Source organism: Ylistrum balloti, unplaced genomic scaffold (assembly GCF_031769215.1).
Source record: "Ylistrum balloti isolate Yb309-2 unplaced genomic scaffold, AGI_CSIRO_Ybal_v1 Utg370780, whole genome shotgun sequence".
NCBI classification, from domain to species: domain Eukaryota; kingdom Metazoa; phylum Mollusca; class Bivalvia; order Pectinida; family Pectinidae; genus Ylistrum; species Ylistrum balloti.
Window position 1 is genome coordinate 409,783 of NW_026782456.1, and position 25,085 is coordinate 434,867.

At 34.5% G+C, this 25,085-nt stretch overlaps 1 protein-coding gene across 1 annotated transcript; it reads left to right on the forward strand.

Moving 5' to 3' along the window:
- The first annotated feature begins 2,661 nt into the window (after positions 1-2,661).
- Positions 2,662-5,187, forward strand: LOC132558310 (uncharacterized). The gene has a single exon (XM_060222857.1). The coding sequence runs from the start codon at positions 2,662-2,664 to the stop codon at positions 4,000-4,002; it is 1,341 nt and encodes a 446-aa protein (XP_060078840.1). The 3' UTR covers positions 4,003-5,187.
- Positions 5,188-25,085: the final 19,898 nt, after the last annotated feature.

The window sequence follows — 25,085 nt, forward strand, 5'->3', positions numbered from 1 at the left end:
CTTGACACAATATCTTATTACGAAAAGGAGGCGAAAACGGAAAGAAATGGAAGAAAAAAATCGGTTAGGATCCCTAAAGAAATTACCTCATTCTTTACGCAAGGCGGGAGAGGAAAACAAATTGTCAATCATTGAACCAGGAAATGACGCACATCTGTATAACGATTTAAACGAATTGCAGCACTCGAAATCCACTCCTTCTGATATGTACGATCATGTTCAAACAGGAAGATCGTCGATGAACTTGTACTCAGAACTGCAAAGGGATGGACATCGGCAGAAGGAGACTGAAATCAATACTTACGACACAATGGCTAGTATAAATGCTGAGCGAGAGGCAGGTGAAGAGAGGGCACAAGCTGTGATTCCTTCTTCTGATACCAATAACACATATAACTCTCTTGGAGAAGTCTGAATATTAGTCTACAACGTTTTGTGAAGAGGGAGAACTGTTATAGATTTTACCACTGAATGTTTTAATGTAGTTTGGTTATGAGACTTCTTGCATGGGTCCATGATATCATTTATTTATTACTTCTTAAACTACATCGTACATGAATGGTTAAAATATGGACTCGGGAAATATAGTATTATTCCTGATTTCCGGATTTAGCAGCTGTTGATGGGGAATAAAATGGTTTGCGCTCCGTACACTTCATGGCTTCTAAAGGTATTAGGGATGTATTTTTGGTCGTTTCTCTCATAACTACTTAAACAGCTGGCCATCTTACTCCGAATAAAGTATTTTTGACAAGTATTTGAAATTACATCTTGATAGTATTAAAAGCAAGATGAGGACGACTCGTTTTAATTTTATATCAAGTTATTCATGTAAAGCAAAATAAATATGATTACTGAGGATGCATGTGGGAGATGTGCTGAACTGTGTGTCACGATTTAATTCATTTCAATAGTGAGTATAAACATATACACGGCGCTCTTCTGAAATGATGCCATATTAATTGTATCTATTTAGCTTTGAGGTTTTTGAAAAAAAAACATCAACACATCTTTCAAACAATTGTTTTCTCAGCCGCCTGTAAGATTTTATTAATTTAGGCCTGTAGTATCACTATGGGACGAAACACTTGTGTGATTCAGTTGGCAGGCTGTGCTTTATCTAACTCTTAACTTAGATGGAAATGAAGTATTCAACAACTCTTTTTGTTTTACATGAATAGATGAATTTAGAGGGAAGAACTGAATAATTTCATACTAAGATATATCAGAAATGAATATTCTACATGCATATCTTTATAGAATTGTTATCATGTTACCTTCACTAATACACATTAAAGACGGAGTGAAATGTAAGTATACACTTTACACACGTCCTTTAGCAGTGAAAATTGACACTCCAATTGTCTGCATGTTCCGTTATACACAACACCAATTGAAACCACGATAACTAAGTTACCATAATTACTTATTTATGACAAGAATAACGAAAGACATTCAGATTCTATAGTATTTAGATAGTAAATATCTTTGGCATGAATGTGTGAATGAAAGATGTAAAAAATGATTTTCCCCAAGGATAACTTATATCATGTCGATGACAATTATAGGAGGTGGACGATGGAATCGGTGACAATTAGAAGAACGTGTGGAATCAATATCTGTATTTAATTAATGATATATGTTTCCTATTACATATCTAAATAAAGAAAAGATGATATCTTATTAATATTTCTTGTTTACAATTTAGAGTTTTGTTGTCTTTTCATTTAAAAACCAGAAACAGATAATTTGATTGTTGCAGTAGCCTTGTCATGAAGGTATGTGGATGTTGAACTCTGTCTTTTATCAATAATTAAAAAACAAATATGAATGAAGATAGCGCTAAATATTCTCAAAAAACAAAAACAAAAAACAAAAAAAAAAAAAAAAAAAAAAAAAAAAAACAAAAAAAGAAACGCACAATTACATTCTGCAATCAATAGCCTATGATATCTTAGGAAATTTGTAAAAAAAAGTATATCAAACGGAAGAGACAAAGTGCTTCATTGATTCCCGTTTATAACCACTTTATCATTTTATGCTGAAGTTATAGAAACCTTTAAACCGAACAAATGCCGAAGATTCAGCTATTTTGCGTTATCTAAAACCCTGAATGAGTAGTGTTAAGTCTTGCTATACAGCCTTTATACAATACATTTAAATACGTTCGGAACAGTACACTGTGCTATAACGTTTACATGAAAGTTCTGTTGATCAAGCGATAAAGTGTTGTTAATGATATCAAATATAAGGATTCGAATACAAAGTAGGTTAAAAAACATAAACGGGTGTTCCAAAACATATCATAGATACGAAACAGGACTAGGGAAGTTTGTAATCTTTCCTAAAAAAAAAATGGGGAACATTTGGAAGATTGTGTTCAATTCTAATTGAACGATTTCGTTTATTGATTTATTGCTTCTCTGTGATTTAAGGGTCGTAATCTTTTCAGACAGGGTGCTCACCAACAGGACATCATTCGTATCTCTGACGGTATGGAAATAAGAGACAGATAAACATGTTGATGCGCGATGATCTCAAATACCGGAAAACAACTCTAAAGTTTAACTTCCGCGATGTGTTGTATATATAATGCTAGAGAGCTGCTTATTTCACATTGCTACGTTAGGAAAGACTGGCTATTCAGTTAGTGTATTGACAATGAATAGACAGCGCATCTTCATGTTTTTGACTATACTGTCGGCAGCCCTAACGCCGGCACTTGGAAAACAATATTCCTTGTCGGAGTCGTCCGATTGGAGTGGCGTTCACGGGTCCAGTGAAACATGTATAATAGCAAATTATTCTGATGTAGTAAATTTTGGAATACCCGCTGGGTTTGGAGACGATAAGTCATTTTGGGTAGCGTCTGAACATGTTCTCTCACAATGGATAAAACTGACAGGCTGTTTCACAGCGAATGCCCTCCTCACCAATGTAACGAAACAGACATTTACATCGGTTGAAAAATGCTTGATATTTTGCAGTGGTAACTTTGGAATAGCTGGTGAACAATGTATTTGCCAGGATTCCTATGTTCTGTCTTCATATGGTTGTTTAGGATGGAATTGTTCTGCAGAAGATGATGTATTCTGTGGTGACACCGACAAAAATCATGGAAAGGACTGTGTATGTGATTACAGATTGATTGATATTAGTGTAAAGAAATCAGAGATGATCGACGATATGTGTGTAGCCTACAATATCAAAAGTAAATCTCTACAAGCACATAATTGCTCTGATAAATTACGCAAGCTTTGTGTCGATGCGGCTAACAATAAGGTTTATCCAGAGACGAACCAACACAAGTGGTCAGATGCAGGACGCAATTGCTACAAAGACAATAGACAATTCTGTTATTCTACAGACTTTGACAACGGAACTTTTAATAAGTCGAATGGATTGTACTGGGTGGCGATTTTTCGCGTCAGTCTTAGTTGGAATGATATACCGTCCACTTCACTTTATTGTCCTGCCGTTGAAAAGCGCAATGGAAGCATAATACATCTGATGAGACAATGTACCGATCGTCTGCCGTCGTTATGCATTACAGAACAGGACATTTTCCATCACATTTCTACTACATCAAGAACAAGGTTTAATCCTATTGTCGCTGTTATTGCTGTTATCGTGGTTGTCCTGCTTGTAATCTTCATCTCCGCTTGTGTTGTAGTTAAGTTACGACAACGGAAGAGGGAGGGCGGGAAAATACAGGAATCAAGAAAGTCTTCCTTACCAATGTGTCCTAATGGTAACGATGGCAACAGGCTCGAGGTAAATTCTGGTAACAGCGACAACGATATTTACAACGTCCTACACGAAGAAAGACGATATCGTCCTAATGACGAAGAGGACTTGTATGACCATGCAGCGGCAGACAACAACACTTATGGTCAGTTTCAAAAGAGTCAAGTAACCTATGGAGAATCCCCTTATGACACTATGGCGGCTATTCGTTGTACGGCGGGAGTGTATGGGACAAATTATACGACAGAAAGTTAATTTTATTAGCCAGCGTATTGAAGTTCCGAATGAGCAGACTTGACGCTATCTTAACCACACACGGGAAGATGATTGGTGGTTGATAGAGAATGGTGGATGTGTTTGTAATGCTGTGATATTATGGAACAACCTTTGTCTTTGTGAGTAGTATTTGTACATAGGAAAGAACACACAGTTTGTGTAGTTTTCCGTCTGCTTTGGGCCAGGTATAGAATGAAAACGTATCTAACTGTAATTATGTGCAGTTGAAACTCTCGAAATTCGAGGGACCGTGGAAAATATTTCGACTCAGACGAAGTGTATAAATAAGGTTGACGATATCAGTTTTTTGACGTTGATTACAGTTGAACCAAGTAGGGCTATGATAGCACGCAAACAGCGTAGTTTAATCTGATATTTGAAATGACAGCATATAAACAAGCACTAGACTTCACAAATTAATTTAACAAGTCCCAAACATTTAATATAAAGTGAGGAAATGATGTGTTAGACACCGAATCCTTACGCAACTGAAGTAGTAAATTTGTTAATGTAGCGACCAATACCAACTTTTGGGGGTATCTGCAGAAATATTTTAATTGATCTAAATTTATATCTTATGATACGTCAAGATTTTTTTTATATATTAAAAAACCTGTCTATCAAAGCCATTTAAAGGGCCAGAGAAACGTAACCTTTATATGGTCTTTAAACGGAGATCCAAGTAATATTACTTGAATAGGGTTCGAAACTAGCGATCTTGATAGACAGGTAATCATTGTACAGCAGTGATCTTTATAGACAGGTACTTGTCGTATAATGTGACCTTAATAGATAGATAATTATTGTACAGAGGTGACCTTTGTAGACAGGTTATTTTATTGTTTAGTGGTGACCTTAATAGACAGGTACTTATTTTATAACGATGACCTTAATAGACAGGTTCTTATTGTATAGTGATGACCTTAATAGACAGGTACTTATTTTATAGTGATGACCTTAATGGACAGGTACTTATTTTATAGTGATGACCTTAATAGACAGGTACTTATTTTATAGTGATGACCTTAATAGACAGGTACTTATTTCATAGCGATGACCTTAATAGACAGGTTCTTATTGTATAGTGATGACCTTAATAGACAGGTACTTATTTTATAGTGATGACCTTAATAGACAGGTACGTATTTTATAGCGATGACCTTAATAGACAGGTTCTTATTGTATAGTGATGACCTTAATAGACAGGTACTTATTTTATAACGATGACCTTAATGGACAGGTACTTATTTTATAGTGATGACCTTAATAGACAGGTACTTATTTTATAGTGATGACCTTAATAGACAGGTACTTATTTCATAGCGATGACCTTAATAGACAGGTTCTTATTGTATAGTGATGACCTTAATAGACAGGTACTTATTTTATAGTGATGACCTTAATAGACAGGTTCTTATTGTATAGTGATGACCTTAATAGACAGGTACTTATTTTATAGTGATGACCTTAATAGACAGGTACGTATTTTATAGCGATCACCTTAATAGATAGGTTCTTATTGTATAGTGATGACCTTAATAGACAGGTACTTATTTTATAGTGATGACCTTAATAGACAGGTACGTATTTTATAGCGATCACCTTAATAGACAGGTTCTTATTGTATAGTGATGACCTTAATAGACAGGTACTTATTTTATAACGATGACCTTAATAGACAGGTTCTTATTGTATAGTGATGACCTTAATGGACAGGTACTTATTTTATAGTGATGACCTTAATAGACAGGTACTTATTTTATAGTGATGACCTTAATAGACAGGTACTTATTTTATAGTGATGACCTTAATAGACAGGTACTTATTTTATAGCGATGACGTTAATAGACAGGTACTTTTTGTATATTGGTGATCTAGATAGGTACATTTTGTACCTCCTCCTCAAATGACAATGGTGTATCGAGATATGAAAAATGTATGATAAGATATCGATTCCATGTGTGGATTACAGCAATGATTATAGACAAGTAAGAAACAGGCAACCGATTGTCTAAGAAATTATATTCAAATTTTGTGGATTATGTATTATCAACTCCTTCACAAAAGGAACCCCTTTCTGTTCCGACGTAATAGAGGATTGTGAGTTTGCACCCACAAGATATCTTCAGGGTACTGAGTGATCATGTTGCTTCAACAAAATCGTAGATTTATAGGGCTAATTATAGTCTTATCGATTATATCTTAATTAAGATTAAAATTACGACAACCAATCCACTATAATATCTAAGAAAGATTTGTCTAGCTGTATTCTCGAAATTCTTCACTCTCCCTTAATCAAAAGATCAAAGGATCATTTTTCAGACTCAATATGTTTTAGAAAGTTGCCACTGAAACTCACAGCAGTTGAAAAATAATTGAACTGTAGCATTAGGATGAATAAACACCCTGTGTATTGTGTATAATCTGGGATGTGGCTACACGAGATGACTTATATGTTCAGCATTGAGTGTCGTATCTGGAAATGGTCCATGGGAATTTATTTTAACGGGGTTTACTTCCCCTGTTACGACGTTCCGGTCTTTCAGCGGATGAGTAACCCATGGTAATATGCTGTGGAGATTGTCCAAGCTTAATGTGAAGGACACATGGATATTATCTGAACTGATATATCTATCGCTTGTGTCCGAAGCTGATCCTGTTGTTTGTAAACTGTGTGGTAAAACTGTCGCTGACATAGCTGTACATCTTATCATAGAATGTCGCATCCTGTTCGCTGAAAGAGATTTGATTCTAGAAATAATTGTTAACTTCCTACAGGTAAGCGACTATATAAAATTCTCAGAAATGAGTGAAAGACACCAAACAGAACTCATTCTTGGAAAACGTTCAAGTGACATTGATATATCGAACAATAATTGGGCTGATATGATGAAATGCATCGCAAAGGTGATCCCTAAAATGTACATGAAAATGAATGAAATTATATCATAACACTTGAATCATGAACTGACGAAACATTGAACTGGGAAAAAAACTTTATTTTCATCTTTAAATATCAAGGTTATTCTTTTGTCACATGGTATAATTCTATGCACTGCACTATGTTAAATTGTTTGTAATCTCAAATGAATGAGGAAATATCTATCTGTCTGTCTGTCTGTCTGTGTCTGTCTGTCTGTATCGGATGATAAAGTGAAGCATCCGCCAGGAAAAACATCTCTGTACCGGCCAGTGAATCCCACTTGATATAATATAATAAATACTTGGCTATAAAAAGCAATTCGACATGTAGCTAGCCTCCTAATCAACAGTTTGATTCATCAAAATTATCAATTGTGAGATAAATTTTCTGGATTGTGTAAATATTCTTGCGGAGGAAGGAAAGTCGTTGTAAGAACTTGTCTCTTGTCTTTTTGAAAATACATTGCATGTAAATATTCAAAATGTTAGTTTTGCCGTTTAACATATATGATTTTTGCATAACCACTTATCCTCTCATGTCTTTTGTTATGTCATAGCAAGCGAAAGCGTGACGGGAATATTTACCTGTTCGTGTAGTACATAATTAATGTATTTTGTTGTAAGAAGTTGGAAATATTTAACCCTTGTCCTTAGTATTTTCATAAGGAAGATATAATCAGTTCATTTCGATATTTTCCTTCATGAAATTTTACTTGTTTTTGTAAATAGTATTTTTTTTGTTGATATTTTTATATTTTGAAAATGTATACAGTTTTCTAAAATCCACATATTTTCTGGACCTTAAATTCATCTGCTCGGAATTACGCTAACTCCAAAATTACTAGTACGTCAAAGTATAGCCGGAAATCTTACACTAGTAGTCTTTGTTCAGTTGTTTGGTAGTTGACCAGCGCAAACCTTTCATTCATGGCAGAATCTTTGTTTTTCTTGTAGTATAGTCTTCTTTATAAACTATTTATGTCAAACCACTTTATCGTATATTTGCAAAAAAGCTCAAGCCATCTTGACTGTTTCGGCTGGTCGTGACACTAAGTAAAACCTTTGAAGTACAGTATTGACAAGATGGGCAACTTCCATTAGTACAGGTGTAGCCAATTAGCGTGACTATAATACTAAATAAATTCAACTTAATTTAATAACTACTTTTATAATTTTTGAATTTTGTATATACATATTTTTATAATTTTTGAATTTTGTATATACATATTTCTATAATTTTTGAATTTTGTATATACATATTTTCTTTGTGTATCTATTTCAATATAGCACATTATGATATATGTTGTGAATCAAAGAATGACTATCCTTGGGACGACTATTTGAAGTAATATTCTATATTAGCTATACACAATTCTTTATCTGTTTTACTATTAAGATAATTAGTAAATTTGAAGTTATCGCTCAATATTGTTTACAAAAAACAATGCGTCCTGTGAAGTAAAACGTAACCTTTCATTCACAACATCAAAACATCTCATTTTCATTTGTCTGGCGTATTTTTAAAAGTGTACGTTTTGTTTATCGCTTTCTGAACCTTTGATTTGTTTGTTATGGTTACAAAGCGTTACGGAAAGATGATAGAATCGGCTATTATTGTATATATATTGATTACAGCCATGTTGTTGTATTGTCTTTGATTAGTGATATTCATACTGGTAACATAGGGATAACAACAGTTGTAAGCATTATCACCTTTTGGTATTGGTTCCGATCAAGTCTATCGGAATAAGAGTTAATTATATTTACTATGAATTAAGTATTATCAGCATTACGGTAAATTGTTTAAAATACATCAAAGCTAAAAATTTTCGGAACAAATTTACTCTATTTTGAGCTGTCGCGGTTTCAGGCATATCGCTGTTAGAGTTATCTCCCCTATTCAAATTCTCCATTGTAATTGTTTTACTTCACGTATACCTTATAAATTGTTTTTGTTTTTGCCAAGCTTCAAGTAACATGCCTTTCTATGTCATATATTACCTGTATATGGAATTTTAATGTTCATTACGTTTCTTGTATAACATTGAATGAATCATGTCCATTGCTATAACTTGTTGTAATTTCATTTCAATCACGTTTTGTATAATATGACTTTTGTAACACCTCTGCTTCGAGAATAAAAGTTATAACAACGCTACAATTCTGTCTCCATCATATTTACAGTTAACAACAAAACCACCGTAAAATCTCCGTAACAGTACTTACCTGTATTTATCCAAAATGTCAATTCATTAAAAAATATATTACAATATTTATACATACAGTCTTGACGCTTCATGATCATCTACTTTTAGTAATTACAATTTCTTTGAACTTTATTTATTTAACAGATTCTAAGTCCACTATTGCAGCCTATTGGCATTTCATTTTTTCCAGTTGATGAGAAAAATGTAGGAAAACGAGTAGAGAGGAAACAGCTTGAGTGATGGAATTGTGTTGGATACAGGGACAAGTCAGAGAGGGGCCGTCTACACTATCGAACCTGTTGATTTAAACATATTTTATCATCAATATTAGAAAAATGGATCAGTGGACAAGTTATGAACCCTTCTCCATAAATGAAATTACAAATAATTAACATACGGCACGTGACACATATTTACACTAAAATATGAAGATAAGTAATTCGTAGACGTACAATTGTAAGTTTAAATCATTTTGTCAAAAGGAGGAAATGATCAGATGATAGGATAGAAAGAAAGGAAGAGAAAAAGACATAGTATAGATTTTATTTCAATTCTGTATCAATTCAGTGCCGACTACAAACAGTTCATGACGAGGTAGCGTTAAAACGTTTTGTTTGTTTGATAAACTTCTGAACAGATTTAACAACATTACAATTAGTTTTATATGAGTAAACATCACTGTCGGCCCATAAGATAGTTTCTATAATTAGAAAATAATGAACATGTAAGGAAATAGTGACTTACGTCTTCAATACCATCACCGCACGAACAATGCGGGGATTGGCAAATACCAACACTATATAAATCTGAACGCAAATCTGAACCCGTTATTAAATCATAATTTTGAAGTCGACCCACTTGGTCTTATTAAAGCCCGTAATTAACCATGACTAGGCACGAGACAGCAAGAGAACCGATGGCGGATAGAGAATGAGATGGAATCCTACACTAAATTAATTTCTATACAGCTGTAACATTTTGAATTTCCGTTAAAATGTCCTAATAAGTAGTTCCTAATGCTAATCTGACCCTAACCTCCGAGCTCTAACCAGAGAGCCAGCTCGACAAGCCCTTTTTTGTTTCTTCGCGAAAATGACCCTTTCACAAATAAACTTATATGAACACTATTTCGAGTTATAGGTTTTATCTTTATGATAACTGGTGGATTGGAGCTTTTTTTTTTTTTTTTTTTTTTGGGGGGGGGGGGGGGGGGTTCAGTTTGGTTTGTTTTCTCTTTAATAGGTGGGGGTTAGACCAGCAATTCGATTTCAAAATAAATCCGCTCTTCTTCCAAAGATAATTCAAGTTCTCATAACACATTTCACAGGTTTTTGAGAATGACTTGTCATGTCGTGATATGAATTTGTCCCAAGATGGCGTTAACCTGTACCATTTTGCTGTGTGATGAATCGTTTCAAATCCGTCTTTAAAACGAGCCTTGTAACCATGCAATGACTTGACTAAATCTAGGGTTCTAGTAGTATGTTTTCCACTGCTGTTTAGTTTTATGTATTTCCGTCAATAAAAAAGTGATGTTGACGGCAACTTTCTATCCTGGAATGCTGATAGTTGAAGATAAGTTAAAAAAAAAAAGAGAAGATTAAATAAAAACTTGTGTCTCGAATCCGATAATTTGATAACCCCTTCGATTCGCCTCAATTTTCATGCAAACGTTTTATTGATAATGGCGATATAATGGTCAAGGTTTGGCTTCATTTATCTTATATCGCGAATTCGACAAAACCAAAGTAAAAGGAGAATAAGACCAGGTGCTCTGAAGGAGTAAGCGTCTTCTGCGCCATCGATGATATAAGCCATGTGATATTGGTCAATCGAAGTGAGAACAAGGTAAGCATTAACGAACCAACAGGCTAACCAGCGAATATCAAACATGTCCAGTCATTTCTCGACGAGATCATTATGATTATCGTAAAAATTCCATATATTCTTCATGAACCTGCATCTCTCGACATCTTGCGTTGTGAGATTGGCTGTCAGATGTCGACACAATAAGCTGGTTATGCAAGGATGTTACTTTCCAGAAAGGGAAATTTTACACTAGGGAATTGCAATCATCAAGCTTATCATACAAGCGGCTGATGTAGAAGAGTATGTTGTGCCATCGCTTTCTAATTCTACTGGGTATAATGATGAACCTTATCAATACATATTTTCTCATTTACAGACAAGACATCATCAATATATCTGAAAGTGAAAGACATTAGAAGGCATTTGTGACGTGTTTTGATAAGATCTTTGATAAATTCAAAACAAAACAAAAATGAAAACAAAAGCAAGTCTGCCAAGAGAGGGTAAAAAACACCAAGAAGAAACATGGCAATATAATCATATTTCAAACTATAATTCGTAAACTTAGGGCAAAATTTGAACAAAAGAAAGATTTACACGGCGTTTCCTGAGAAAGTGCCAGGAGATTAAGACCAGGTGTTCCAGAATAGTAATCTTCTTCTGTTTTGTCGACGACGAAACCTGCCTGTACACCATAGTCAATCCAAGTAAGTAATGTCACGTTCTCAAACGAGAACAAGGTACACATCAACGGAACAAGCAAGCAAACCAAATACGTCCAGCTTCATGTCGTACAAAGAAATATAATATTTCTCAATGAGATAACTTTGGCGACAGTTTGTTCACATAGGCATTCCAATAGCATGTTGGAAGGTCTTACCACCAAACTCGACGAAAATATTGTCAACTAGGAATTCGATCATTCTATCATACATAATTAAGTATTAATTCATAAATCGTTGTATCTCAACACTTTGTTCTTATATCCAGATAGAAACATTGAACAAGTTGGTCATATATAAACATATTGTGCTATATGTTACATGGCATTGTATATGTTACATGTAACATTGCGAATGCACTTGTATAAAGAAAATACTATATCCATGCATTCATTATCTCAGATATCAGATGCAAATCCTTTGTGCTCATTGTAATGTGATTCCCATTCAGACATGCATATTTTGTTGCGTGTTCAGTTATCCATGCCGGCCCCATTTGTAGATATAATTACCAGACGGAAAAACAGAAGAAAAAACCTACCATACTACTGCATTGTATACTCATACACAGTGAGAAACTATGCAGAAAATGTTTTCTTATTATCACGAATAATGTCAATCTTGAAACTAGTACAGGAACTTCAATCTGTGATATAGTTGACTCTGGCAATTAGCGTTTTATGTTAGCAGCATACTGATAAATATCATACTGTACATGTACAGCAGACACGCCATTCAATACATCTAACTGTAATGTCAGAACATAGTGTTATGATTAACAGACTGCGGTCAAATTACAGAGTATATATTAGTATTCTGAGTAAGATCATATCTTATGTATTCGCGGAAAACGACGTATGATTAGAGATGGTTCGATTTTTTATTTATTAACATCGATACCAGAGAATTTATAAGCTAACAGTTTAAAATGTTACCGAATAGTGGAATATATAACTTCAGCTTGATTTGTCTACTTTGGATGTTTGTGCATAGACTTGATTGTACTTTAGACACAGGTAAGTCATTACTTAGCATATGTTTTGTTTATGAATTTGTAAAAATATTACTGCTATCAAATTTCAAACATGCCCAAATGTCTGATGATTTGACAAAAAGAAACTTTTACCCGTATACAATATATATAAACATATTATTGCAATATTAAATGTTTTATCGTCAGTAAAATTTGATGTTTTTTTTAGAGGAAATTGTTATATCTATTTGAAAGGTTATTAATTATGTTAAACAAACTACCAAAATTGAAATAAGTGGTAATAATGACTGCTAGAGAATCACGAAATTAATCATTAGTGGAACCACAAAAATAAATAAAAGTGGTAATGAAAGTTGCTAAGGAACCACAAAAACAAACATAAGTGGTAAGATGGTTGTTACAGAATCGCAAACAACATCAGTGGTTGAAGAATTACAAAGATAAACCTAAATGGTAATGATGGTTGCTGGGGAACATTATTCGTTATGATGGTTGTTAGAGAACAACAGTTATAAACATAAGTGGTAATGGTCATTCTAAGAAACCACAAAACATTACTGATAATGACGGTGGCTAGACCACATAAATAAACATTACTGATAATGACGGTGGCTTTACCACATAAATAAACATTACTGATAATGACGGTGGCTGGACCACATAAATAAACATTACTGATAATGACGGTGGCTAGACCACATAAATAAACATTACTGATAATGACGGTGGCTATACCACATAAATAAACATTACTGATAATGACGGTGGCTAGACCACATAAATAAACATTACTGATAATGACGGTGGCTATACCACATAAATAAATATTACTGATAATGACGGTGGCTAGACCACATCAATATACATTACTGATGATGACGGTGGCTAGACCACATAAATAATCATAACTGATAATGACGGTGGCTGGACCACATAAATAAACAATACTGATAATGACGGTGGCTAGACCACATAAATATACATTACTGATAATGACGGTGGCTAGACCACATAAATAAACATTACTGATAATGACGGTGGCTAGACCACATGAATAAACATTACTGATAATGACGGTGGCTAGACCACATAAATAAACATTACTGATAATGACGGTGGCTGGACCACATAAATATACATTACTGATAATGACGGTGGCTATACCACATAAATAAACATTACTGATAATGACGGTGGCTAGACCACATGAATAAACATTACTGATAATGACGGTGGCTGGACCACATAAATAAACATTACTGATAATGACGGTGGCTATACCACATAAATAAACATTACTGATAATGACGGTGGCTATACCACATAAATAAACATTACTGATAATGACGGTGGCTATACCACATAAATAAACATTACTGATAATGACGGTGGCTGGACCACATAAATATACATTACTGATAATGACGGTGTCTATACCACATAAATAAACATTACTGATAATGACGGTGGCTGGACCACATGAATAAACATTACTGATAATGACGGTGGCTGGACCACATAAATAAACATTACTGATAATGACGGTGGCTATACCACATAAATAAACATTACTGATAATGACGGTGGCTATACCACATAAATAAACATTACTGATAATGACGGTGACTGGACCACATGAATAAACATAACTGATAATGACGGTCGCTGGACCACATAAAAAATCATTAGTGATAATGACGGTGGCTAGACCACATAAATAAACATTACTGATAATGATGGTGGCTGGACCACATGAATATACATTACTGATAATACGGCTAGACCACATAAATAAACATTGGCTGATAATGACCACATAAATAAACATTACTGATAATGATGGTGGCTAGACCACATGAATATACATTACTGATAATGACGGTCGCTGGACCACATAAAAAATCATTACTGATAATGACGGTGGCTAGACCACATAAATAAACATTACTGATAATGACGGTGGCTGGACCACATAAATATACATTACTGATAATGACGGTGGCTAGACCACATAAATTATCATTACTGATAATGACGGTGGCTAGACCACATAAATAAACATTACTGATAATGACGGTGGCTACACACAAACGATAATGACGGTGGCTAGACCACATAAATAAACATTACTGATAATGACGGTGGCTGGACCACATAAATATTACATAATGACGGTGGCTGACCACACAAATAAACAATGACGGTGGCTAGACCACATAAATAAACATTACTGATAATGACGGTGGCTAGACCACATAAATAAACATTACTGATAATGACGGTGGCTGGACCACATAAATATACATTACTGATAATGACGGTAGCTAGACCACATCAATAAACATTACTGATAACGACGGTGGCTGGACCACATCAATACACATTACTGATAATGACGGTGGTTGGACCACATAAATATACATTACTGATAATGACGGTGGCTGGACCACATCAATACACATTACTGATAATGACGGTGGCTAGACCACATAAATAAACATTACTGATAATGACGGTGGCTAGACCACATAAATAAACATTACTGATAATGACGGTGGCTAGACCACATAAATAAACATTACTGATAATGACGGTGGCTAGACCACATAAATAATCATTACTGATAATGACGGTGGCTAGACCACATAAATAAACATCACTGATAATGACGGTGGCTACACCACATAAATAATCATTACTGATAATGACGGTGGCTGGACCACATAAATAATCATTACTGATAATGACGGTGGCTAACCAGATAAATAAACATTACTGATAATGACGGTGGCTGGACCACATAAATATACATTACTGATAATGACGGTGGCTGGACCACATAAATAAACATTACTGATAATGACGGTGGCTAGACCACATAAATAAACATTACTGATAATTACGGTGGCTGGACCACATAAATAAGCACAAGTGGTAATGACGGTGGCTAGATCACACAAATAAGCACAAGTGGTAATGACGGTTGCTAGACCACATTAATAATCATTACTGATAATGACGGTGGCTTGACCACATAAATAATCATTACTGATAATGACGTTGGCTAGACCACATAAATAATCATTACTGATAATGACGGTGGCTGGACCACATAAATAATCATTACTGATAATGACGGTGGCTGGACCACATAAATAATCATTACTGATAATGACGGTGGCTAGACCACATAAATAAACATTACTGATAATGACGGTGGGTGGACCACATAAATATACATTACTGCTAATGACGGTGGCTAGACCACATAAATATACATTACTGATAATGACGGTGGCTAGACCACATAAATAAACATTACTGATAATGACGGTGGCTGGACCACATAAATAAACATTACTGATAATGACGGTGGCTATACCACATAAATAAACATTACTGATAATGACGGTGGCTAGACCACATGAATAAACATTACTGATAATGACGGTGGCTAGACCACATGAATAAACATTACTGATAATGACGGTGTCTAGACCACATGAATAAGCACAAGTGGTAACAATGGTAAGCATGAGTGTTCATGAGAGTCGCAAGGAAACATTAAAAGCATACTTAAGTGATAACGATAGTTGCTGAGGAATCACTAAAATCGACATTAGAGGTCATGATTCTTGCTATAGCATCACTTGATGATTTCATTTTCTTTCTTGTGATATTGTAGATCCTGATCCATGTACTAGTTATGATTTTTTCAACGTCACTTGTGCCAGGTCACCAAACCATATTGAAGAAAATGATTCAATTGCCTTGTGTGATAGTACTATTACACCAGCTTGGTACCGGATATCTGGAGACGCCGGAGAAGACATTACTACAAGCGGAGTTTCTAATCCCTATCAGTGCGGGACATATCATCCAATGTGGATGAATGGTACGATAATGTTTTCAAAATGTTTTGCAATAAAAATTTTCAACAAGATATAAGAGCATCTCAATAATTTCGGTATACGGAGGACATTCTTTTTCTTGATGAAATGGGAACTGTCATATCTCGATGAAATATAACTGTTATTCATCAAGAAACAAACTTGTGCTTACATTTTCTCATCTTTAATTGATGGCAGCTATTTCAAATCTCGGACACAAGCCTTCAAATGATTACGATTTTCTGGTTGATCATATCTTCCAACATACCATCGGCATACGTATGTGCACTAACTGTTGTCCACTGTCAAGGACACTACCGACTCTTCTACGTCAGTCGCTAATATCAATGTTTCCTACAACGAAACAAACGTATCCAATCATACACAAAGCTGTATGATAAGCGTGATTATTTCAATTTCATTATTGTGAATTATCCATTTCCGGATAGCAACATGCTTGCATCTCGAACTTATGGTGTTTACATGTCGTAGTTGATTCGATACTCAAGGGCCTGGTCCCATTATCACGATTTTCGTGGAAGAGTCGTCAAATGAAGGACAATCTTGTAACACAGGGTTTAAAAAGAAGCTGGACGTATTTGATGTTCGTTAATTTACTTCCGTTGGCGTATACCTTGTTCTCATTTGAGAACGTGACATTACTTACTTAGATTGACCAAGACACCTGGTCTTATTCTCCTTGTACCTTTTTGTTCATAATTTGCCCTAGTTTTATTAAATCTGAGTTTGGATTATGATTATGTTGACAAGATAATATTCTCTTGTTGTTTTCCCCTAAAATCACTGGATACCGCAATGTGCATTCTGGAAAAATTGATATTACAATTCCAATACTGTGATCTGATTGGCTAGAAATGAATATATACATTTATATCACCTATGTTTATATTTCTGCGAGAATGTAATAGATACGAAAAAAGTACATCATTCAGATTGAGAAATATATATACTTTTAATTTCATTAAGTTTCACGAACCCTTTTTATCAAAATTTACATCTTACCCTCAACGTAAAACTAAATCGTTCTGTCCATGTCGACTTTGATGAATTTTTACCCTTACATTTGTAGGTACCATCCCTGTGGAGATGGATGGAATAGTCAATAGAACAGTATGTATAGTATCGCCTTGGCATATCTGTGTTGGCGACTTTACTATCAAAGTTAAAAGTTGCTCTGAATACCGTGTTTACTATTTAATCAGCACCGAACGATGTCCCCAAAGTTATTGTATAGGTAAGTAAAAATTCCTTCTGCTGTTTCCACATCAATACAGAATAGAAATTTCGCGTTAATACATGTCTCATATCCCACATGTTACTTGGTTTTTCCAAGCTAACTAAACTACAAAATACACTAAAATTGATGTTAAGTAATAAATACGTACTTTGTACTAATATCTCAATATACCACAATAGAACTATATTTCAGGTATGGCTGAAATAGCACTAACACCTTATAACAAACTGACTAACTCCTAAAAAATCATGCATTTTTGTGGGGATCAAATTTATGGTTTTACAAAAATATGAATTTTAATTTGTACTTAATTTTATGGATACACTTTATTCACTAAATCCACCTGAACAGAGTTTATGTCAATTTCTATCTCGTCGTTAATTCATGGACATGTGAATTCGTGGATTACGAGTAAACACGAATTCAATGAAAGTATCCCCTCCCTTCTGAAAACTAATATATAATAAGTCTAGATTCCTGTATTCGAGGTTAACTTTTTAACCCAATACGATTCTGTTTACAAATGTTATAATTAAACACAATCAAATTAAAGTAGATAGGAGTTGCTTCTAGTGTTATATTGCAATATGATTATCATCTAATGACCGTATTGCACGTTAATGTATTTTGTAATCATGTTATGTGTGGGAGAGGACTAAAATAGGGTCAGTCTCATATCCAGTCCCTTTGTCATATGTGTATTTGCATGTCAATAAAACTGTTCGAAAGTGAAATTGAAAGCAAAAGATCTAAACGCAAAACTTTAATGTCTCTTTCCAGTAATATGTTTCATACATAGTACCAAATGAATGATTTAGCATGTTCAATTAGTTACTGCAATCGTCAACAATGTGTTTTGAAGCAAGACCATTACTGGCATAATCGCATATGAAAAGTTAATTCCATAATGCAAAAAACTTAAATCATATCAGGCGTGGTCGGAGCAGTTCATGATAGCACTATTCTACATCGATACTTGTTAAACCCATTAAATGACGCTGTTCTGAGGTCAGACGTATGCTTCATTTCAGGTAGTATTTCGGCGAGTCCTTGTTCAACAACAACATTAACAACAACAACAACAACAACAACAACAACAACAACAACAACAACAACATTAACAACAACATCAACGACGACGAAACAAAATTCTGGTAAGGCACAGTTATTTTATAATTAATAGACAGTTTTCGATATCATACGATTTTACAATAACAAACTAAATGAGTCAAAAGTATATTTTTGGATTTTCTAAATTGTCAATACAACTCAGTGTTTTTATTGTCTGACAGGTGATTCTAATGGGCTGGCAGGGAAAGCAGTTTTGATATATTTTATACCACCCATCATAACTTGCATGCATGTGTAAGTATTTGGCTGACATGGATTGAAAATGAAGCGAAAGTTTAGGGTACAATGAGCGTCATAAGGCTTGTAGTCTTGATCTTCATGACTTCTGATCTTAACTTCCCATTCATATACATTAACAAAAGAGAAATTGGTGAAAAAGCTGTTTTTATACAGGTTCAACTTTTCTCTAAAAACAACGGAAATTTGACTCACTGAAAAAAAGTTTACAGTAAATTGGTGTATATACTGTGTAAGCTGACAAGTGCATTTATATATATCAAGTAGATTGGGGCCAGAGAAAGTCGCCATTTATTTAATGTAAGCCGATATTTGTATTTACAATGAATCAGATGGTTTTTAGCTAAACTCGCACACAAAATTAATGAAACGGAGCGGAAAGAATGAAAAAAAATGTGACTAAGTGATCCTTATAAAGTACGAGAATAAGACCATGCGTTCCAAATGCATATGTGTTTTCTGCTTTCATGTCAATTCAAGGAAGTCATGTCACAATCTTCAATAAAATCCAGGTTTATGATAAGGAATCTGTTATACTTAAGAGCATCAAACACATCAAAACCACACAGGAAAACAGGATATTTTAAAAACGAAACATTTATGGCGAAAACATTCTCATACTTACAGTTTTGAGTTTGAGTTTTCAAGTATTTTGTTACAAAAATTGTGTTTTAAGATAGTTGACGTTTTGATATGTTTTAACCTTGCGGGAAAACTGTACTGGGTGTTAAAATAGTTAACATGTCTAACACGTTTTGAGTTGTTATTTTTTAGGCTTATCAAAGGACTGGACAAGAATAATGGAAACAGAGTTACACAAACAGGTAAACAGTTAAAACATCTATAAACATCAAAATAACGTTTTACTATCAACATTACGTCTGTCTTCTGTTATATTATTGTAGTTTCTGTAATATTTGTGTATTGCCATCTGTAATATTCAAGTGTAATATTTCCATAAAATCAATGAACACATGTAATATTTGTGAACTGACATCTGTTATATTTGTGTATTGACACCTGTAATATTTGTGAACTGACACATGTAATATTTGTGTATTGACACTTGTAATATTTGTGAGTTGACACCTGTAATATTTGTGAATTGACACCTGTAATATTTGTGTATTGACACCTGTAATATTTGTGTATTGACACCTGTAATATTTGTGAACTGACACCTGTAATATTTGTGTATTGACACCTGTAATATTTGTTAACTCACACCTGTAATATTTGTGAACTGAGACCTGCAATATATGTTTATTGTCATCTGTAACATTTGAATATTGTATTATCTTTGTTTCCAGTTGTTTGTATCAATAAAGATAAAGAGTTGTATTTTCGCCTTCATCATTATTTATGAGTTTCAAATAGGTAACGCTAGAAGATGTATGTATAATTGATAGTTTCTGTATTATGTTATTGTCACTTAAATAAGTTATCTGAACTCTATTTCAGCATTAGTTCAACAAAATTGTATTATAGCAGATTTTATTGTTTCTTCCCTAAAATGCTGAACCTCTGCAATCGGGTGAAAAAGAGCGCAAATATTTAAACTATTGGAACTAACTGTAATTCGCCTCTCTGTTGACTAACCTGTTGTTGGTTACATTCGACAATGCATTTATCAAAGATCTTATCAAAACAGGTCACAATGACCTTGTGAAGTCTTTTAACTTCCTTTTCAGAGATATTGATGATGTGTTGTTTTTCAATAACAAGAACTTATTGACCATGTTAATCTTATATACCCACCAGATTGGAAATTATGTATAACAGACCTTTCTACATCATCTGCTCAACTTGATTTTTTCCTACAACGAAAACAAATGGACAGCTTTCCACCTAGCTGTATGACAAGACTGATGATTTCAATTCCCTATCGTGGATTTTCCATTCCTGAATAACAGTTGATTCGATAGTCAAGGCCCGTTCCCATTATTACACTGACTGGACAAACTCGTAATATTTGTACTGTCAGCTGTAAGGGAAATCTGAATCAAAGAGTGCGATTTCAACAGGATACAGCTTTCAAAAATACCTAGCCACTGTAAAGATTGTTAAATATTCGAATAAGGTGTGCTTTTACTGTATTTCTGTATTCAATATCAACGCATATCCATAAAGTTGCATTGACTTGTTTTACTAATATATAGTATATAGTACAATAAGATAACACGCAGATACTCCGACAGGCCAAGATTGTGTTTAATAGATGTATGTTTGTTTTTGTTAATATGAAAGGAAGACTAATTATCACTTTTTCAGCTGTCAACAGTCCACCTATTCCCAAAAACAGTAAGTACTGGTGTTCTTTTTATTATCTATAACACGAGAGAGCCGGGGTAGATTAGGCGTCAGAACATTTATCTACTAAACAAAAGGAAAATATCCAACGTGTGGTTTGGCACTCTAGGAAGCTAAGGAACAGACAGGTCTGTGATGTGGCCTTGGACAATATGCTTTAATGTCATTGATCTAAACAACGTGCGACGGATCTCTGTATTATGTTATTGTCTAACTGTAATTCGCCTCTCTGTTGACTAACCTGTTGTTGGTTACATTCGACAATGCATTTATCAAAGATCTTATCAAAATAGGTCACAATGACCTTGTGAAGTCTTTTAACTTCCTTTTCAGAGATATTGATGATGTGTTGTTTTTCAATAACAAGAACTTATTGACCATGTTAATCTTATATACCCACCAGATTGGAAATTATGTATAACAGACCTTTCTACATCATCTGCTCAACTTGATTTTTTCCTACAACGAAAACAAATGGACAGCTTTCCACCTAGCTGTATGACAAGACTGATGATTTCAATTCCCTATCGTGGATTTTCCATTCCTGAATAACAGTTGATTCGATAGTCAAGGCCCGTTCCCATTATTACACTGACTGGACAAACTCGTAATATTTGTACTGTCAGCTGTAAGGGAAATCTGAATCAAAGAGTGCGATTTCAACAGGATACAGCTTTCAAAAATACCTAGCCACTGTAAAGATTGTTAAATATTCGAATAAGGTGTGCTTTTACTGTATTTCTGTATTCAATATCAACGCATATCCATAAAGTTGCATTGACTTGTTTTACTAATATATAGTATATAGTACAATAAGATAACACGCAGATACTCCGACAGGCCAAGATTGTGTTTAATAGATGTATGTTTGTTTTTGTTAATATGAAAGGAAGACTAATTATCACTTTTTCAGCTGTCAACAGTCCACCTATTCCCGAAAACAGTAAGTACTGGTGTTCTTTTTATTATCTATAACACGAGAGAGCCGGGGTAGATTAGGCGTCAGAACATTTATCTACTAAACAAAAGGATAATATCCAACGTGTGGTTTGGCACTCTAGGAAGCTAAGGAACAGACAGGTCTGTAATGTGGCCTTGGACAATATGCTTTAACGTCATTGATCTAAACAACGTGCGACGGACCTCTCGTATGTTGTTCGGTAAGATAGCCACCACTTTTCATAAGGGAGACCCCTCCTCTAATTTGCTCTTTCTTGTACATAAGACCAGAAATCATCCACAATACTCAGTGAAAGGATTACTGTCTCGTCCGATCTGCGGGGTACCTTTACGTGGGTGTTGATGTCAGGTGACATCACAATTAACATGATGCAATGTCTTTTTCTCACATAACTGCAAATTGGGGTAACTTTATCGAATAGGGAATTTAGAAGCTATTTCAAGTACACACAGTTAACAGATTCTATGATCTCCATGAGGGCCATGAGCGATTTCTTCCAATTCTTCTACTGAAGATGACTATAGTCAGTTCTATTGACTTATATTTATATACCATTTACGGCTGCTCACAGTCGCAGGAGATGTCCGAAATTGATTAATTTTTATTTTGTTTTATGCCCATTAAAGTGACTTATTTTGATTACAAGTTATATCTATCTTGTCACATCCTTCCTGTATTCTCTTCTTCTATACTTTTTCTTCCCCATTCCTTAGAATTTTGCCCTCACATGACTCACAGTTGTAGCAAGAAGGTGAACCAAAAATAAACAGTAGTTTGTCTAATGATAACACATCAGTGATTTGTGTAAGGCGTTTTGTGTGTATCCTTGCCATCTAAGTAACTGATTTGTGTAAGGCGTTTTGTGTGTATCCTTGCCATCTAAGTAACTGATTTATGTGGACGTTTTTGTGTGTATCCTTCCTATCTAAGTAACTGATTTATGTGGACGTTTTTGTGTGTATCCTTCCTATCTAAGTAACTGATTTATGTGGACGTTTTTGTGTGTATCCTTCCTATCTAAGTAACTGATTTATGTGGACGTTTTTGTGTGTATCCTTGCCATCTAAGTAACTGATTTATGTGGACGTTTTTGTGTGTATCCTTCCTATCTAAGTAACTGATTTATGTGGACGTTTTTGTGTGTATCCTTGCCATCTAAGTAACTGATTTATGTGGACGTTTTTGTGTGTATCCTTCCCATCTAAGTAACTGATTTATGTGGACGTTTTTGTGTGTATCCTTGCTCTAAGTAACTGATTTATGTGGACGTTTTTGTGTGTATCCTTCCCATCTAAGTAACTGATTTATGTGGACGTTTTTGTGTGTATCCTTCCTATCTAAGTAACTGATTTATGTGGACGTTTTTGTGTGTATCGTTGCCATCTAAGTAACTGATTTATGTGGACGTTTTTGTGTGTATCCTTCCTATCTAAGTAACTGATTTATGTGGACGTTTTTGTGTGTATCCTTCCTATCTAAGTAACTGATTTATGTGGACGTTTTTGTGTGTATCCTTCCTATCTAAGTAACTGATTTATGTGGACGTTTTTGTGTGTATCCTTCCTATCTAAGTAACTGATTTATGTGGACGTTTTTGTGTGTATCCTTCCTATCTAAGTAACTGATTTATGTGGACGTTTTTGTGTGTATCCTTCCTATCTAAGTAACTGATTTATGTGGACGTTTTTGTGTGTATCCTTGCCATCTAAGTAACTGATTTATGTGGACGTTTTTGTGTGTATCCTTCCTATCTAAGTAACTGATTTATGTGGACGTTTTTGTGTGTATCCTTGCCATCTAAGTAACTGATTTATGTGGACGTTTTTGTGTGTATCCTTGCCATCTAAGTAACTGATTTATGTGGACGTTTTTGTGTGTATCCTTGCCATCTAAGTAACTGATTTATGTGGACGTTTTTGTGTGTATCCTTCCCATCTAAGTAACTGATTTATGTGGACGTTTTTGTGTGTATCCTTGCCATCTAAGTAACTGATTTATGTGGACGTTTTTGTGTGTATCCTTCCTATCTAAGTAACTGATTTATGTGGACGTTTTTGTGTGTATCCTTGCCATCTAAGTAACTGATTTATGTGGACGTTTTTGTGTGTATCCTTCCTATCTAAGTAACTGATTTATGTGGACGTTTTTGTGTGTATCCTTCCTATCTAAGTAACTGATTTATGTGGACGTTTTTGTGTGTATCCTTCCTATCTAAGTAACTGATTTATGTGGACGTTTTTGTGTGTATCCTTCCTATCTAAGTAACTGATTTATGTGGACGTTTTTGCTTTCATTATGTTCCTTGTTAGGCTCATAGATTGCTAATGTGTAAATTTAATAGAACGACCATTGCGTATTTAATTTATCAGCGGGGATGAGCTTTCCTATACCAGATTGCAAAGTGCTGCTTCGAATAAGAAATTGAAATCAATTAACATTTGTGAGCAATTAAATAGTATTTTAACTTATACGTACTTTTATGGTTCTTATTACAGAATTTTTTGAACACATCCACTAATGACAAAATGATGGCGGCCCATTTTCCGTATGTTATATATTGACGTGCAGCATGTCTCTGTGTGTTGAAGGACATAACCATTCGCCTGGGAGAAACACCGTCT

What these genes read in the sequence shown, in the direction of transcription:
- LOC132558310 (XM_060222857.1), top strand. Translation starts at nt 2,662, where the DNA reads ATGAATAGACAGCGCATCTTCATGTTTTTGACTATACTGTCGGCAGCC.